This window comes from Grus americana, chromosome 10 (genome assembly GCF_028858705.1).
Source record: "Grus americana isolate bGruAme1 chromosome 10, bGruAme1.mat, whole genome shotgun sequence".
NCBI classification, from domain to species: domain Eukaryota; kingdom Metazoa; phylum Chordata; class Aves; order Gruiformes; family Gruidae; genus Grus; species Grus americana.
In genome coordinates this window covers 9564465-9584249 of record NC_072861.1, presented here as the reverse complement: position 1 = coordinate 9584249, position 19785 = coordinate 9564465, and the positions used below count along the sequence as shown (strand labels likewise).

General features: G+C 36.7%; 1 protein-coding gene across 2 annotated transcripts in view; it reads right to left on the bottom strand.

The window, feature by feature from the left end:
* NEDD4 (NEDD4 E3 ubiquitin protein ligase) overlaps window positions 1–19785 on the bottom strand; it is a 57505-nt gene that overhangs the window by 27616 nt on the left and 10104 nt on the right. The window contains exons 2-5 of one of the 2 annotated variants that reach the window (XM_054836745.1): window positions 18232–18305; window positions 16555–16633; window positions 15400–15438; window positions 14919–14972 (exon numbers count right to left, since the gene is read on the bottom strand). In XM_054836745.1, coding sequence (XP_054692720.1) covers window positions 14919–14972; window positions 15400–15438; window positions 16555–16633; window positions 18232–18305 — 246 coding nt within the window. Of the gene's footprint in view, window positions 1–8582; window positions 10222–14918; window positions 14973–15399; window positions 15439–16554; window positions 16634–18231; window positions 18306–19785 lie in introns of those variants that run through there. The other variant, XM_054836744.1, reaches the window with a different exon arrangement.

Below are 19785 nucleotides of genomic sequence, written 5' to 3'. Positions count from 1 at the left end.
TCTTGTAGTAACAATTCCAGGGCCACTTTTACCTTCACCAATTAACACTATAAAGCTTAAAACACTCAAAAAATGTAAAACCCTATCAAACATTAAATTGCACATGTAATTTGCTCCCTGAAATGAGCAACAGATAAATCAGATATGACAGATGCTAACCACACTGGCTAATTAATACACTCAGTTGAAAGACTCAATACACAGTCAACTTTTTGTTATTCAGAACAAGAGGGAACAAATAGAATTAAAAAAAAAACAACAACAACAAAAACCCAAAAAAACCCCACCACCACCAAACAAACAGACAAACAATTTCCCTCCAAAAGGCAGATAGGCAATTGGAGCATCTCTGTACCATGGTCTCACTCCTGGGAAGTTTATCAGGTCCAGTACAGTGCCACACAGATGCACAAAATCAGGTTGACCCTGGAAGCTCCTTCTTCCAGCCCTAAATATAACCTTGAACAGTCAGCCCAGGCTGTACAAGTAACTGACCCCTTCTAAGAAATTTCTGTGAACACAGACCTACAGCAGGGCTGGATGCAGGCTGAGTGGCCTCAGCCTACTCCCAAGTTAATCCAGCAGTTTTCAAAAGCATTCTTATGTCTACTGTTCTCAGCTACTGTTGATCCAAATTCAACATGAACACTAACTCAGGAATTCCCAGCGCCTTTGCACCAGCACACAGCTAGCAGCCGCTGCCAGCCACGCTACCGTTCTCCATGCTCTTCTGCACTCCACCTTAGTCTTCAGCCACCACTGATATTAACAGGAGCCCCAAGCCCAACCTACTGACCTCTCCCAGCTCCAAGTCTACTGCTGCCAGTCCTAAATGTAGACACAGATAACCTGGCTACAGCAGAACTTACTGGGTTTTCTTAAACCGTGCTATGCTCAAGTTATAAATCCTATCCATCCAAAACCAGTCTGCACGAACTGACCTTGGATGCTTTAACCTCTATGGCACAAGGCAACTACAACATAAATAATCCACCCACAATAACTTTTACAACAAAAGCAGTATTAAAATTTATTTCAGATAAGCTCAACAATGTTTCTTACTAAAGTCACATTACACCTCCCACATTAGACATGGGTTTTATTGGCCTATAATTTGCCAGATGTTAACCACTTTGGATTTATTCTTTGTAAGTTAAATATTTGTCCCAAATCAAACTTACTAGAAATGATTACTACAACTGGCTAAGGTAGAAACGCTATTAAAAAATAAGTAATGTTCATAAACCTTTTTCTTTGAAAAGCCCTTGTGCTTTCACATTACTAAACAAGGCCTTCTCCCTTATGCTAGGAAAATCACAGATTGCCAGAGAAATCATCTAGGTCTAAAAGAATACAGTTCTGTGTTTCTTTCCACATTCCTTTTACTGAGTAGCTGGAGTGCTCCATTTGCATTTTAACACGCCCTAAATTCAATGACTCCAAGTTTGTATGTAATTTCAGCCAGTAACTTGCTGATGTCCTTAAATTTTGTTTGCTTATGTTCCAGTTGATAGAGCTGAAAGCAGCCCAAGGTCTCAAACAATAATTGCATCTTTTCAATTTACCGTAAACTGCCATGATGGGGGGGGAGAAAAAAAAAGGAAAAAAGAGTGAGGTACTCTCTTAAAACAGAGATGATTATATGGATCTATAAACTAACACCGAAATGAGCTACAAACATTTTGCTGGCTGCATTCCCAAATCAGCATGTTCTGTTCGTCACAGGGAGTGAGAAAGAAAGTTCACTTGAAACAGAGACACTTAACAGAAATGCAGGGCAGTCCCCTTCAGACAAGGGTGAAAGCCAGTCGTAATCAAATGACTTGCCTGAAAAGACCAGTCAGTTTTGCTTGCTTGCTCAATCTGTGACATTCATCCACTTGTGGAAGACAAGAAAACACGTGTTGGAACACAGAAAGAACACTCTCAGCCCAGGGTGAGGGAAAACTTGAAAGAGCATTTCTACCATTTGATCCTAGGTGGCTGCAAGGGCTAAGCAGGCACCAAAGAACATCGTAGTCAGATTAATACTCTGCATAGCCTTGTATCCTTTCCTTAGTAACAGCCAAGAGCAGATGCTTAAGGAAATAATAAAAGCAGCAGTTAAGAATAGTACTTCCTCTGATATATCCCCCAGTTTCTAATGAATAAGTAGTCATGAACTTTTTGATCCTGATGTTAAAATACATACTGAGAATGTAATACCCTTTGATGGGTCCATCAATTTACCTAACCTCTTCTTGAAACCCAGTTCTACTTTTGGTATGCACAACATCTTGCAACAGTGAGCTCAGCAACACATGAGAGAATATATTTGTTTTACAAGAGTGGATTCTCTGTTTAAATTCACCTCCCCTGAACTATAGTTTTATAAAACTCCCTTTATACCATGTTTTTTTCCCTCCCAAAGCTGAAAAGCCCTTAGTGTCTCCTTGCATAAAACTTATCCCAATCTTGTGACCCTTCTTGGTATTTTTCTAGTTCTGTTATACATGCTTTCTGAAAAAGGATGACCAGAAATATGCATGCCATGCACATATGTGGATTTGTACAACTCCATAAGGGTGTTTTTAATTTTGTTAGTTTATTCCTTTCCTAATAAATCCTAACCTTCTATTTGCCTTTCAACTGTCAACAAGATTTGAGCTGACATTTTCAGCGAGTCACTCACCATGACATAAACTATTTCCTGATCAGTATGGGAGACCATTACCACGCATGCATCATTAGCCGTTTTTCCTCTGCGTGCAGTACTTGGCATTTATCAACACTGATTTTCAAATTGTCCATTCTACTGTCTAGTCACTCACTATCATAAGATTTTCTGCAGCTTTAAAGGTGACAATTTAATTCTCACTTTTGCTTCTTATCTTTTAATTAATTGTCATCAATAAGGAAGCTTTTTTCCTGCACATAGGTCTTGAGAGTATTTTTCAGAACTTCTGCTAAGGGTTCTTGTCAAAAGTTTTGAAAAGCTCAATGTCCTGCATTAACTAACTCACTCAACTTCGCATGTCATTTCTTAGTTTGATTTGTAAGAGAAAACTTCTTTTTATGAAGGCAGTGCTCAGTCTCCCTCCTTGTAAACACAAAATGTGCCATAGGTCTACTAATTCTATTCCACACACTCTTTCTTCCAGACCAGGCTGTTGCAGTAGCCTGTAGTTCCCCTTTTGGTCATTTTAAAATATCAGCATACTACTTACCATCTTCCTTTAGTAAGAGAATCTAATAGATTAAGAGATTATTCCTTATAGTTAATATTTCAACAATTTTATAGCTGAGCTTCTGACAATTCTTGGGACAATACCTGCAGGCTTCTGTCTTATGCTATAATGCTTACAAAGTCTATGATTTCTACATAACATTTTCCAAGAAATGTTTTTCTTTAACCCAAAGTGTTGATCTAATTTCTCACAGAAAGCAAAAAGGATGTGTCACTCCAAAAAAAAAAGTTTAGCAACGATCACGGTCTCATATCTGAAAGCCTGCAAGTTATTGGCTAGTCAGAACTAAAGGGAAGAATGTCTCTATCTTGCCTCAGGAATAGGTTTTACTTTAACACATTCTTAAATGTATACTAAGCCTTAAGAGACAGAATAACTATAGCTTGTGGCTATATTAAAAGGCAGCACACAATCAATGCCCACTCTCTCGTGGTAGATTAAAAAGGACATGAATCAACCTGAAGGCTGGATAATTAAGTATTTATGTAAGCTGTTTCAGGAACTCTGCTCTGTATGGTTTTGCAGTTTTGGTTTCCCCTTTTGTTGGCATGAGAAACCTACCCAAACTCAGGTCAGCTGCAAGCTGTAAACAGAATGAGGTTAATCATAATTTGTGCAGCACACAATGAAATAAAACTCCTCCTTAATATGTTTGCTGGTGACTACAAAGCACTAGAGTTTTGATATACAGAGTTATTCAAGTATTATGCTACAGTCTGGACACTGTTCCTTACAGAACAATCATATTCTGAAAGTTACATATGGTTCACTGTTGCCAAATACAACTTGCTAAAATCTACAAAGAAAAATTCTAGGGATGGAGCTGACACCAAATAATATTGATTGTTTCCTTTGCTGATGCTTCCACGTAGCAACCGTTCACAGCTAGTCTCAGCTGTAAGGTTTATCACATCCTTTGAGTGTAATCTTTTTATCCCCTTGAAGAAGGCTGCTAATCAAAAGCTAAAGGCGTGAAGAAAGGTGGTGAAGAAGCTGTAACAAAACTCTGCATTTAAGCAAGATGGAAAATACAAGAAATCAGTAGAAATTATTAAAGTACTACAGGTCATTATTATATAAAGGATGAAAGTACAGATCACCTACAACTGATTATAAATTGTTAATTATTGTGATTAAAAGACATTTTCCACTGTCTTCCCTTTAGTTCTTTGATGCATACTTCAACTTCTAGAATTTGTCTGAGACACAACATAAATAGTAGTATGTGATTTAAGTCTAACGTAGTTGTCGCTATGATTCCTTAAAAAGACACCACCTTCCTTTCAACCCCAATTCTCCTTGACTGAACTGATATACCATGACATAGCAAAGTGCCATAGACAGTCCTGCATATGATCCTTCCAGATATGCAATACTGAACAATATGAAAATCACTAGGTGATGAGGTTATGTAGCACACTAGCATAAAGAGATGTCTATTTGTGCTCTGCCTTGTATTATTGCCTCTATAATCTTTTGCTTCACCTGCCCCTTTTCCACCTCACTTCTCTGCACACATTTGGGACACCAATTATCTGTGCGGCCCCTTTGCTCAATGTGTAAAGATGGAGATGGCTGGAGATAAGCCACAGTTGTCTTCCCCTTCTCTTGGCACTTCTCCCTGGTTGGACCATTATCTTCTGTGAAGTTTTGCTAAGATAGAAGCTCTATACTTAAAGAGGATACAAGACAGAAGACAACCTCAGGCTATTCAGTGCTAACTGGTGGTGCAGCATTTACCAAGGGAATCAAGATCTTCCAGGCAGAGGTTCTGGTCTCCTCGGCATGTTCAGATCAGCTGGAAACTTAGGTTAGTGAAGAGAGACATCCTCACACACAGCTCCCTCAAATTACTGTTTGTCCAAAATTTAAATTTAGTACTTAAAAATTCAAATAGCATCTCTTTTTACAAACAGAAAAGGCAGACTTCCAGAACCTGGTGAAAAAAACCCCAAGAGTTCCAACTAAAGGTTTTCTTCACATAAACCTGACAGCAGAAAAATGTTTTGGTTATTTTACACCAGCTCTGATTTTTTTTGCTTCAAAAGGTGTATTTCATTCACTAGAAACAAAACTTGAGTAAAATTGCTTGCAAACAAAAGGACAGTAACGCAATGATTCCCTCAATTGTATAAGAAATTATTTTAAAGGTATACAGTTGCTGAAATAAATTTGCAAGTACATTTACAATATTCACATTATCTACGCAGCAGTGCTACTGATGGGGAAGGAATGGCTAATGTCAACAGGGATGTCAGCATAATATTATACTTGTGGAAGTGATTAACACAGCTTTTTTTATTATTATTTTCTGTAAGTTTGTTTATGGTATACAAGTAGTGGAACTGCTTCTCCCTTCCTCTGTACCTCTTAAAGTTTACATACATCAGATGACATGTAAACTGTGCCCTTACTCACTCCTACCCTCCCAATACCTGTGATGTCAAAGTGGTTTAGTTGCAGGTTTAATTCTACCATAAGCAAGAGACAGATGCACTGAAAAAAAGCATTAAAACAGAAACACAAAGTCAAGGACAACCTTCAGTGCTGCAACCACAGGCTACCTCTTCCTCCTGCTTTGCATAAATGAAATTCCACTATCTACTACAGAACCTATTCAATATGTTTCCAGTAAAGATCAGCAGTGGTATGTGGGCCATCACCACTCTACATTTTTCAACTTAATTAAAAATAATCCAAGGCCAGTTGTCACAGAAATGGTGGGGGGTTCTGGGGGTTTTTTTGTGGTTTTTTTTTTGTTTGGGGTTTTTTTGGGTTTTGGTTTGTTGTTTTTTTTTTTTTTAAAGTCAGTCTTTAACAAGCTGTTGATTATAGAAAGCAGGAAATCTGATATGAGGTGGCTGAAGGCTAGTAGCTAGGCATGTAAGAAAAGAATGCATAGACCTTTTGCTGCTTCAGACTCTGGAGTCTCTGACCAAAGCACTGATTTGATTTCATGACTGCTCTGTACAGATAGCTGACATTACTAAATGCTACTCCAGTATCAACTTGTTAAATTTGAACCCAGACTCAGCATATCAATATACTAGGCCAGACTAACTGGAGTCAAGAGAAATATTTTGGGAGTTGTTTATTTTTAAATGAGTCACAATACACCATGATAATTAACTGCACTATACAATTAAATGATTGCCATATAATCTATTATATTTGTCATAAAGACTATAATAGCAAATGTAATAGTATTTATCTATTTTATTGCAGTGAATTGCTGAACTGCTATAAAGTCAACTATGGTTTTTGCTTGGTTTGGTGGGGGAAGCTTTAAAATTCTTTGATAACATGTTTTATAGGATCTTCCATAAAAAATGGTTTTACATAAAGACCGAGAGGGCCATTTCAGACCTGAAATGCTCCTGTGCCTGTTGTTGCATAAAGGAATCTGAAACAAGTATACTGCTATAAAACCTTTAGTGTCCAGTTTTCTGATGTCAGAGATCTTTTTAGTTTGTATGTAGACATGGCACAAATCTAAATATTTGCAAATACATGAAAAGCACAAGATAAATAGAAGAATTTGAGATTCACACTCTTTTTTCCTATTATTTTTTATTTTTAAACTTGTCTCTCATCTGCTCATCAGAAAATGAAATCTTAAGAATTCAGGAGTCTTCAAACATGCTGCCACGTTAACCCAGTAAAAATGCTCAGTACTACAGAAGCATGCTATCAAGTGTTTCAAGAAGTTAAGTCTCCTTAGGTTTTATATCAATTCACTGTAAACACCACTCTCGGGAACCGAAACAAACTATTGTCAGTCCGGTGTTCTACAAGATTTTCTGGAAATGTTTGCTAATTATCTAATCCTGAACTTGGATTCTATCTAAATTGAATGTATTAAAATTCACTCAGATTTAAAATATAAAGTATCTTACATATCAACTGTCATTAAACACAGGCTAGCAGTGTAAGTTGACGAGAAGTGTACTTGAAGTGCATTACTGAACACGTTTTCCTTTTTACAATATACTTTTTAAAAATAATTAGACCCAGACCACTTAAAACATGTCATATCTGTTTGTGCTTATTGTGGAACTTACCATCAACTTTACAGTTTGATTTTGGGATGAGGAATCACCAAACAAGATGCATAGTGATTACCTGTGATCCACTGTGAGTTTTATAATGAAGCTTAAACATAGCTCACAGTTGTACAAGAAGGAAAGTGCATTTTTCTTCAAACTCTTTTTAACCAAAAAGCGATACAAAACTCCAGAGAAGTCAAAAAGTGTAGAATCATCAGGCACTACTCTAAGGGCAACAACAGACTGAAAATTACAGGTTAATACCTCCAAGGTAGTTATATTACTAGTTTAGAAAGGGCTTGTCAGAACTAGAGATCTTTGGCATAAAGTCCTTTGCTTAAACTAGCACATTAGTTAAATGGTAATACTGTCAATTCATAGAGAATGAGATCTTAAAACAATTTTGGGAAAATTAACTGTTGCACTTTTATCGGCATTCACAATTAAAACTAATGTATAATATTCAGATCAAACAAGTCTTAAAATCCACATTTTGTGTGGCTTATGCCTTACTAACAATATAAACTGCCTTAAGAGTTAATAAGAGCAAACACACTTCTGCAGTTTAGTTGGACGTGAGTTTCATTACCAAAAAAATATATTTAATATAGGTCTTCTAGACCCAAGTACTATAATTTGAACAGCAATGTTGTTGGGAGAGGTATTAAGTTACAGTGTACTGCTCAGGCTGAAGTAGCAGTCAGAAGGAAAGAAAAAAAAAAAAAGGAGGAGAGGAAACTGAAAATTCCTGTGGTTCAGGGTGTATACAGAAACAAATGGCATTTACAGTTTCTCTGCTGAAGTATTACTTATCTTTAACTCTACATACAGCAAATTGTTCTGTAAAATAAAGCCTATATGAAATAAACCTAAAAGACTCTACAGTAATCCACTCATTTTTATCCATTTTATATGCAAACAATTTTAGTAATTATTAATTTATTGAGAAGTTACGTATTTAAAACTACAAAACTTCATCTGAAGTTTAATTCCCATATCTATATAACTAGACAAGAAAAACCCTTTAAGTTCATGCAAACAAGAAATTATTATTTAATATATTAAATACAGGCATTTCACTGTAAGACCTATTCACCTATGCTACTCTACGTACCATAATCTAAGAAACAAATCTAAACCCCAAATGTTACAGATAATATAAAAGTTAGCTTCCTAATGGTGACAGTTTGACACCATTAGAAAATTCTGAAATCATTGTGTTTAAGTCTTGATTGTAAGTGTTACTATTTTCCAGTTAAATTTCAGCTGTAAAATACGGACAAACTTTTCTATAAACAAGAACACTCACCTTATGGGGCCTCCACAAAGAAGTGCTAGACATTTCCCTTTTAGAGGTTCCATATCTTTTCTTAACACCAGTTTTTCCTTCATTCCCAGGTTTGAACTGTATGTGCAACTGAGACGTCCTTGCACTATGACACTTGTATTTAAGGCTGGATAAACAGCAAGAAACTTTTTGACGTGATCCTTCCAACGAAAGACTTCTTTGCAAAACATGGTGGGGTTTGCTCATCTGTGCATTCGGTCTTTCTAGTTCATTTATATTTATCTGATATTCTGAATCTATTTCTGAGGGTAAACATGCAGATGTGCTACGTGCCAGTTTTAAATGAGGGTATTTTGCACTGGAGTTCAGATTTAACTCTGGACTGCAACAGCCATTAACCATTTCACTACTTGATGCAAACGCTCCTTGAGTGAGTTGCACTGAAATACATGAGAAGCCATCAGGTACTTCTTCACAAGTTGCCTGCTCAGAACTATTCAAAATTTGACTTTTGTCCTGTAATGATGTATTCAAGTAAAGTGGTCGAATGTCTCTGACTTCGCCAGAAGAGCAAACTGTTTTAGACAGTCGAAGTCCATTGACTGCTGTTGAGAGGAATCCCTTGGCAATGGTTTGATCTTCTTTTTGTGCCAGCTCACTAGGAGAAATAATTAGTTTATGGGATGTTTGATAGGCGCCTCTATGTGGTAGTTGACATGAGCTTACTGGAGAAGCTGGAGGAGTACTGGAAGGACTCCTAGGGAAAATAACCAGTGATGAACAACGTCGCAGTGGAATTTTAGTTTTCTTCCCTAGTGACAAAGCATCTTGGTCAAAAGTAGTATTACTTCTACAGAGAATTTCCTGAGATGAGTTGTTCCTATAGGGATTATACTTGTTTGCAGTGCTTCTATATGAAGAATCACCATGTACAGCACTACTACAGAACGTACCATCACCTGTTGAAAGAGTGCCACTACCACTGTCACTGATGACACTGTTACTATATGAACCTCCATCACTTGTGGTACTTGCACATGATCCGTAGTCACTGCCAGCACTGCTGAACGATCCGCTGTCACTGGCTGCAATACTGCTAAGACTGCCATTGCACAGAGCCGAACTGCTCAGAAGGCTATCATTAGCTCGATGATCAACCACAATTCTAGCGCCACAATTTCCTTCATTACCAATACCAATGAATGAAGTGTCTTCACCAGTAGCTACAACATCACCAGACCGAAAACATCCACTATGCTTTCTAGACTGTAGAGAAATGTGCAGCGAGGTGCTCTTTTTTATTTGCAATGAAGAAATAGTTGCATTTTCCTCTTGATTACTTACTTGTTGCATTACAGGTGCATAAGCAACTTGTCTAGGAGTCAGTTTCATCTGTGTAACATTAGGTGCAGAATTCTGCAGTTTTTTGAAGTACATACAATTATTACTATCCAAAACATCTTCAGATGTTTCTGATAATGGGTCTGTGTTGCTTCTTTGGGTAGCAAAATGCAATCTTAACTGTCGTGCCATTTGTTCTCATTTCCACGCATGTTAGCAAATGAAAGCCACAAAGATCCTTCAGCAGAAAGGCTACAGGCAGCTGCACAGAACCTAGAGCTAGTACATCACAATAGTAAAAGCCCATAAAAGTGGCAGTCCTTGTCCTAATTTCTACAAGATAGTAGTGTTAAAAGAAAAACTGTACCTCTTGAAATAAGTCAGCCATTCGGTGAACTGCAGTTTCTGGACCGTCTTTGATTGCTTGCAGTCAGAAAGCTTTCATTTACAAAGCGCTTAAGTTCCAACGTCCTCAGCTGCAACACACTGACAAATACTACTGACCTTGTTTCAATTATACCTTCTGTAATTTGCATAAATGAATACAATAATAAACTTCCAGCACTTCCAAGTTTAAAACAGCAACTCCTGCTGCAGCTGCACTAGCTGAGTCAATGTGTCCGTACTTTCCTCAGCAGCGTATGACTACTAATATTTTTACCCACAGGTTTAGAATTACAGGAAGTTGGTAGGAATGAAGTCCCATATAATTGAGTATCAAGTCTAGGATTGAATTTCCAAATAGTAACCATGCTAGCAAACTGCTGAGGTCTGAATTATGCATAAACCAAGCCTCCTCCCCCTTAAAAAAAAAAGTCTTTCTGCACTATTCAAATAAAACTTGAAAGAAATCTGGCATTATCTCACAATCTACATGCTGTTAAGCAACCACACTTTCTACAGATTTGCACGTAGTAGAAACCTCTCCTGCCAAATAATTCATAATTTGCAGTGAGGTGCAACTGAATTAGAACCACAAGTTATTCTGATTAATAATTTAGCATTTATTTTCAGCCTACTACGTTAAACTTTTATATTTTAGCCTTTCCAAACTACAGCTGTTATAGGTAGGAAAAACCCAAACTATTCTTACAAACTGAACTACCTCATCTTGTCTGCTAGAAGCCCACAATAAGCAGACACTCATTAGAGTTCAGTATGGCATGCAAATACACAACCAGCTATGCAAACTGTGAAACACTAAGCTAAGTATGCATGGAGATAAACATGATTAACCAAGCACAATTACAGAAGAAAGCTATTATGTATAGTTATACACAAACTCATACATTCATAGCTAATTACTAATTTATTTTTTCTTTTAAATAAAGTGATCAGCATGTCAAGAAGTCAATATACTGTCAACTCTTGTAAGAGTAATGGGATTGAGAATTCCTACAAAATGTTTCACTGGCTCACATCATCTGAAAAGGTCCTTTGCTGGCACCTAGTGGGACTTTTGAAAAAAGATAATCTTAAACCTTGCTGTTGAGTGTGGGGGTTTTTTTTGTTGTGGGTATTTTTTAAAAAACAAACATTTGGCTATGAATGTACTTTTGAATACAGAAGCCATATATGATGCAGTACTAAATGCTACCACACTAATATGAAATTACTTAGTGTTGCTGAAAAAGTGCAAACAGAAGAGAACACTAGGCCATTTATACTTTTATAGGTCATACTACTAGATTTTTTTCTGCTCCATATTTATTTAACCTTTACTGTATTTTAAGCTAGAAGGCAGTAAAATTAACATTTATACCTCCTTCCCAAAAAAGAGCCAAGAATCAAATTCATAGTACTCTGTTTGCAAGCAACAAATTTGTTTTCTAATTATACTCCGGGGCTTACTTAACCTCTGTTACCTGAATCCCATTATTAGAATGCAGCAGTAAATGAATACCAGCTTATTCATAAAAAGCCAACAAATACAATAGTTCATTTATTTCATTATGTTTCACCAACTGGATGACTTCTAATGTTATATGTTGGAGGGGAATTGGGATGAGGGGAAAAAGAGGAAAGGAAAACACTATAAAATATTTTTTGGTCACAGTTTCAAAAAGTTACATTTGAACTTCAAGCAATATATTTAAAATAAAAAACCCAAACCCCAAACAAAATCACCCACCCTAAGATACCTGAGTGAAAAGTAAACAATGCATTTCTTAAAGCTCTTTTTCTCCCCAACAACAAATTAATTAGTAGCACAGTTTGTAACATGTTAGTATGATATAAAACAAATTGCAACCACTTTATGAGATATACTGCCTTTAGTAAAAAAAGCAACACTTTCTCCCCCAGCGGATGAGCTGAAATGCTTTTCCAATTTCACTAAAGAAGCCTCTAAGAAAATGATAACTGACATATTTTGGCAACTGAGGCTTAAGAGTTGAGATTTCTCAACATGTCACTCTTCCTTAACTATAACCATACATATAGGCACGAGCAGCCAACTATAGGTTCCTTTGTCAACATAAAATGGCTTTTAACATGCAAAATTCTGTCTTGCTGAATTAGAGTTGACATAAAAAAATAAATAAATAAGAAGAATTTTTTTAAAGTACCAATAGCTCCATTCAAATCATAACATCATTGACTTCTTCAGCATCGATAACGGGTTTTGGCACTTTGTTTGAAATATACATAATTGTGACAAGTTATTGTAAGACAGGAAGAGACAGTAAAAAGTCATCTAGTCCCTTCACTGGTCCATCTCACAAGTGATCTCATTGTCCTTGACAGATTTTCCTACTGTCTTTTTGAAGACAATCACAACCGACTCCACAAACTGCTCAAGCCCTTTACTTTACTAACGGTTTAAAACAAGTCAGCAGAACAAACTAGATTTAGTGTTCCCTTACCAAATCCAAGACAGGTGATCTCTGAAAAGTTTTAAAGCTATTAAAGAAAGATTTTAAAACGCCAGTTGGTGGTGATGTAAATTCAAAGTCCTGCTGCGTTGGTTAAGCCTGACATTGAGTAAGCTAAGTTTTGAGCCTGGTTTTCAAGAAAGCAACGTTTCTGAAAACAGAACCCAAAGATTTCAGGCTTCAATTTATCTCCAAAAGTTACAGGGAATAAAAGCACTTGGGAAAAATTTTTATAAAGAGGAAATTATCTGGTGGGAGGACCATCTCACAAACGTAAGAGAATTTCAGTTTTATCAGCTTGCTCACACCTAGAGTTTAAACAGTCATCCAATAGGTAGAAGAAAGAAAGGCTGATTAACACTGAAGCCCACTAAATTAACATCAGATGAAACACCTTTTGATCATAGCTGCGTATCCTAGCAAAAGGGTGCAAGGCACGTATGGTTTCTGACATGTGAAGATGAATTAATAGAAGTGGGGGAGCTTGTCAGCTAAGGCAGCGATTTGACTTATTTAAAACAGCTCAAGACATCAGGGGTAGAAACTTAGTATTTCTGAGAGCAAGCTAAAGAGAAATAGGGAGACAGCGTTTTGCATTCACTGAATGAGGATATGGAAAAGATGAAAAATATTGGGGTTATTGTAGAACTACACAGTGACCAATGAGGTCATGATTCTAAATATAATCTTAGATAGGAAACAAAACACCATTTCCAAGCTGATGCCAATAAAATGGTTTATTGGTTCGTCTCCCATAAGCAAACAGGCCAAACAACTTATCTACTCTAGATTAGAGAAAGAATGCTAAGGAAATCTCTTGGTAGAAACCACAAAAAAAAAAAACAACATTGGCCTTCTCCCCAAACAATCAGGAATATGACTTTCTAATCATGCCTCCTGGCTTCCAGGGGGTGGCAGTAATGTTCCAATGACTAATGTACAAAGTACTTTGACTTCATGAAGAATACACGGTAGCCTCATCACATTGAGATGAATACCTGGAAAATCATATTTAACCTGTCGTGTAAGCCACAAATGCTGGTGATTCCCTTTAAAATTGTTTAAAAAAAAAAAAAAAAAGGAGGCATGATATTTTAAATGCTTGGGACAGGTAATACCACCAGTCAAGAAGTAAATGGCTTGGGGACTATGTGATGCCTATAACGAAGAAACAAGCCTCCTCTTTAAGTCTATTTATTCTAGACAGTATGTACTCATATTTACACACATTTTCACTCTTCCCAACTTTAGCAGATTAGCGTTTCCATAAAAGATACAATGGTCTACTGAATATATGCAGAAAGCATTAGGAAAAAACAAGTTTTTCATGGCCAACACACTATTCAAGCACAAAGAGATCCTTTGTAACGGCTATCATAATGAAACTGTGTTTGAAGTACAAACTAAAGAGCACTCAATCCCTCCTATTAGTTTCAAACTACTGCAGAAAGAAAACGTATATATTCCAGTGACAAGACATGTCTGCGAAGTGGTCCTAGGATGCAAGTGTCATGATTGTACTGCTATCAGCCTTAGTCATTTACAATAAAACGTACAGACAAAGATAGGTAAGTAGACATCTTCACACGTAAAATGAGAGCACTATCAGAGGAGGAGTTTCGATTTCACTGAGGAAATAAATGCACGAGCTATCCCTATCTTACTTATGACCTGCCATTCAGAGAGTGACACCTAGCTACAAGAACAAATTGACAGTGGATTGTGATAAGATTTCCAAAGACAATGCACACATGCTTTCTTTCATGCTACTCACACATTGAAGAAGCTTCTCACACCGTGTAGAGAGATATCTACACTGTCAATACTACTTTGTTCGTGGGAAAAATAAACATTCGATGCAGAGCTTTCAATATCACTGAAGAATTTGGCCACATGATTTGAAAAGCACCATAAAAGAATGACGCTTTTATGAGTTAAAGCACATTAGAAGTTAAGAATAACTGCTTCAGAGCACCACGAAGTGTGGTAATGTCAGATAAGTAAATGAATCAGGTCTGCCTGTAGCTTTAGGTTTCATTACAGAAGGTTGTTTGGTGTGTTTTTTTAATCCATGTGGAATCCAGATGAACTTACTTTCATTTAAGTCTTTAATACACTGCAATATTAACACAAAAGGACCTACCAAACGATTTTCATCAAATACTTCAAAAAGGACTCTGTGTTTCTGAGGATTAACCTAGGAGAAAGAAATACATTAATAGTTAAAATATATGCTGAATTCCAGCATTTGTCTTCAGAAAAATCTTTATGTTTATGCAGTAAGAAATAAATACATGGGAACTAAATTAAACAGCAAAATCTAAACCTTGCTGCCATGTCACTATGCAACACATTTCTATCAGAACCAATGAGCCAAGACTGGTGCTATCCTAAACTGGTTTTATATCCATGTTCATGTTTTTAAACATTCATGGAATAAATTTTCAATCTTGATGTTATCTTCTTTAACTCTGGCACAAATAACACCAGTTCATGAGCCTTTTTGAACATTAGACAGATACATAGAGGTATTTCTGATTTTAAGCTGAACTAGCAAGAAAACATTGTTCCTAATATATTAATATAATATCCAACATGGTAATAAGGCTGTAAAAAATACTTACTCTGAATAAGAGTTCTTCGTTCCACTTTGGGTTTAAGGACTACAGGGGGGTGGGTGGAGAGGAAAGAGAAAAAAAAAAAAAGAAAAAAAAGACAGCATTGGTTATAGTGACAATTCTGTATTGGTGCCATTTTTGATGTTTTACATCTGTTTTATCCCATGTAAAAATCCACTCAAAGTACAAAAGCTTTAACCTCGCTACTGCGGGTAAAAGTCATGGGAGTCTTATACTGTTTAATACAGTGCAGAATGGAGACAATTCTGGCAAGTATTCTCAGATTTTGGCTAATGTGATGGATGCAGAGAAGGGCCCCTTATACAGTTCATATCAGTTAACGTATGGTATGTCTTCAGTAATAATCACTGCCTTTTTCTCAGTCCATTATCCACATCGCTTACATGTAAACATATGTTAATCCTGAAATTATGAACTCTTATCAAATGCCAAATCTCTCAACATAAGTCAAGACGGACCAGGCACAGGTGGGCCAAACACAATAGAACCTGCTCAACTAAACACACCTTTCCGTTGTGGCTATTTTTAAAAATACTAGAGATACTTTGAACTCTCATCAGCTAAACTAATGATTATCAACGTAAAGGGAAAATGCATGAGTGATCTTGTAACATAAATCACGGCCACTATCCAAGAACAATGATTTGGAAGAGTACTTTCCCTCTCATGTATGCAATTTTTCATTTTCAGTTGAGCTAACATAAGTTACCAGTACTAAGATTGACTTTTTCCTGCAGGTATTCTAGAGAAATGAATAGCATCATGATTCAGGTGAACTGTACAATTTGATGTTCAAACACAACAAACATTAATAGGAGTTGTACAGCAAGAGAGATTCTAATTAAAGATCTCAGAAAATCAGAACAATCCAGTATTTCCATGAATGATGTAGTTTTGAGTTGGTACTCACCTTATATTCCTTAGTGTTTTTCTACCTTTCACTAAAATTATTGAAAGGAAAATACCAAAATAATGCCATGAACAGAGAAACAGCATAAGTCATGGAACATTCCTTTCCCCATGTCCGTTCACTCAAGTGACATATTAATTCTCATCTTTCCCATGGTATTAACTTTTCCTCTAGAGTCTGATCAAAAAACCACACAAACCCACCACACCCACAGAGTTAAGACAGCTAACCTTTTTAATAGTTTTTGTCTGAACACTGGTAAGGACTCCATTCACTGGATCATATACTGTCACTTTCACATATGGGTCGCTGGGAGGGGGAAAGAAAGAGATAAGCATGCTGCTATATATCCTTTCTTGTCAGCATTATTAGCAGTTGAGTTTTAAAAGGTTTCAATTAATAGCAGCTATGAAACTATTACAATTACTTTATGAACACCACACACATTTGTACTTACAATCAGTTTCAAAATAGTTTGAGAGATTAATCTAAACATTGTTACTGATTATGATGATACAGCTATGCCATTTTATATTCTATCGCTATAATTTGATTCTCTCTCCTCTTTCACAGTTCTTATTTTATGAGAACAGATTTAATAAATCCTCATGCATTTCAAGAAGACATACATAAAAAAATCAGTTGTGACTGAAAAAGCTTGAAGTATTCAATCTCTTGTTTTTAACAATTTAGAACACCTGGAATCTGAGGTACTTCCATGAACATGCAATATTTTTACTAAATGTTCTATCAGTTTCACAGAGTTTGAGTTTAACCTGAATTATTCTGTTAATGAAGGCGTCCTAATATGGTTGCTTAAAATGGCCTACTGCCTCAGATTTTATTTTTTTCCCCTTCCTGTGGTACAATAAACAACAGATTATATGAGTATCTACTTTTCCAAACAGAGTCAAGGCATTCAATTGCTCAAACAGACTAATAACAAAAGGTGACCAAGACTGTCTGCCATATGGCAAAAGAGCATACGGTTTTCACATATTTAAGTTTTGATGAGAAAAGCTGCCCTAATTTTGTTTAAAGTTAAAAAAATTGCATGTGAAAAAAAAATTGAAGAGACTGTCTGGCTTTAGGGAAAATATGAATATCACAAGATAAATTTTTCTAATGCTAAACTGATGTCACACATAACAATTTTGCTAGTGCTAAAATAACATCATTCCTGTACATATGCCAAAGCAGCTGACAGCAGAATTAGTACTAAACCCATCAGTACTTTTCTAGACCCTCTGTACATGGGCCAGGAGAAAAAAGTAGCTTTAGTACAAGCTGCATTCTGCCACTTGCCAATTCTACAAAACATTCCACTTACCAATTCAAAAGTCTGATCTTTCCTGTGGTAAATGTTAAGCCACTTTAATTGTTTCTTCCCCTACACAGATTGTTAGCTTTTAAATCTGTACATACCCAGAGCCTGCAGCCACTGGCATGGGTTTACCACATCTATAGAATTGGTGGATGCTGTTCCTCTACATATAATTTGAGCTGAAATAGTCTTGTGGCTACCAGTGTTTAGCACTGTGTTCATTCCAAGTCTTTAAAGCACAGATGAGACAATTTTGATTGTAACTAAACTCTTGCTACTTTAAACAGCAGTCTAAGTTTTTTATATATACATATATATATCCTCCACGGCCAAACTATTTTACCATGCAGAGAATTAAGCTTTCCTACACATTGTTTTGCCAACGCCTAAGATCTGTTCAAGTGACTCTTAGGCAAGAAAACAGGTATCTTCATGTTTATATAGTCTCTGATCATTTTATAACAGTTAAAACAGTTCTGAATTTTTTAGAAAGAGGCACAGAAGGATTTACTAAGATGTAAACAGCTGTGGAACAAAAATAAAGAAGCAGCTGTCCCTTAATAGACTAACAATATATTCTTACCTGGCTCCTAAGATATCCTTCTTGGCCAGGCCAATTCCAGCTATAACCTTCACCCTGACAATTCGTGTGTTCTCCTAAAAAACAAAATAACATATTCAAGATGCATTCAGATCTATTTTTAATTTATAAAGCTAAAAGCAATTATTGGCATAATTTTTAATTTACACTGAAAACTATAGACTAAGTAATGCAGTTACTTTGTCTGATAGAAACAGCTTGCAGTTTCAGTAGCAAATTTATTCTGCCTTTATTCCTTTTGAAGTCTTATCACCATCATATCCACATATGATGGTAGACACAGAATCCAAAAAGTAGGATTATTTTCTTTTTTAAATTAATTTTGTTTCTTGGCATTCTAAAGGACTGGGATTTTGTTTTGAGTTAGTGTGCTTAATCCCACAGGAGAGGATTGGTAACCCAGCGTTGAACTGTTCCTGCCAGCCTTCTTTCCCAAATTCCGAATTGTTCTGGCAGCAGCAGTCGCCGTTTTCCCCAGCAAGCCTTGCAATACACTTGCATTGGATAGGACACAGTACACATGTACTGCATAGCACACACATGAAGATCTTCTCGTAGGGCAATGGTAACAGCAAGTTGCTAGTGCCACAATTCATGCAGCCCAGTGACTTCTACTGCTCCCAACTGCTCCCAGGAAGGAGAGCATCTAGGAGCTGTTTCCACGAGGGGGTCCCATGTTTCTCAGCAGGCAATTCTTAGCCATGTTTTCTACAGAGTAGGCAAGAACCTTTGTGAGAACATGCTCTGAATAGCATAACAATTTTTGGTGCACATGGGCATGATCTGTTAGGATGCAAGGAATGGGTTGCCATTTGCATCTCACTAGCTGTTCAAGCAAGTCGCATTAAAAGCTCAAATGTGTACGGACCGAGCAAGTTTTCACCTAATGGTATCTCAGCATTCATCAGAGGGTGGGAAACAAATTTATGGTCAGAGTCTATTTCCCAGGGGGAATGAAAAGGGTATCAAATGTATCAGAACAAATTAATAAAGCAGCAAAGAACTCTGGAAAAAAGGGAAGAATAAAGAATTCTTGCATCTATTTTTACTTTACAGCACAGAGAGGCCATGCTCAAAATATTAGGATTTCTGAAATGACCTGTCAGCAGGGTATGAGATTTTTAAAAACAAAAAACTACTTCAGTTACACATTATTCAAATTACAGCTTCACAGGAGTGACATAAGTAATTGCACTCCTCCTGTTAATCAATATAACTGTACAAAGCCTTACATGGCTTATCTGATAAGCTACTGAATTCAAGAGGGGGGAAAAAAATCCCAACAGCTGTGGCCATGTCAGAGGAAGAAGACAAATGGGCACTGTTTCCCTGGAAAGCAAAAGGCTTTGCAGATGAAGAACTGTTTGTAGGCAATGGCTAGTCAGAGACACCTGTGATGAAAGCTGATGTAACCTAGGTGGTTTAAGCAGATACCAAGAGCAATAGGTGAAGCAGCAGATGTTGTCCCTGGGGCCTTCCTGAATTCCACTTATGATTGAAAGTGCTTTCAAAAGGAGACATGTAGGAAACACTCAG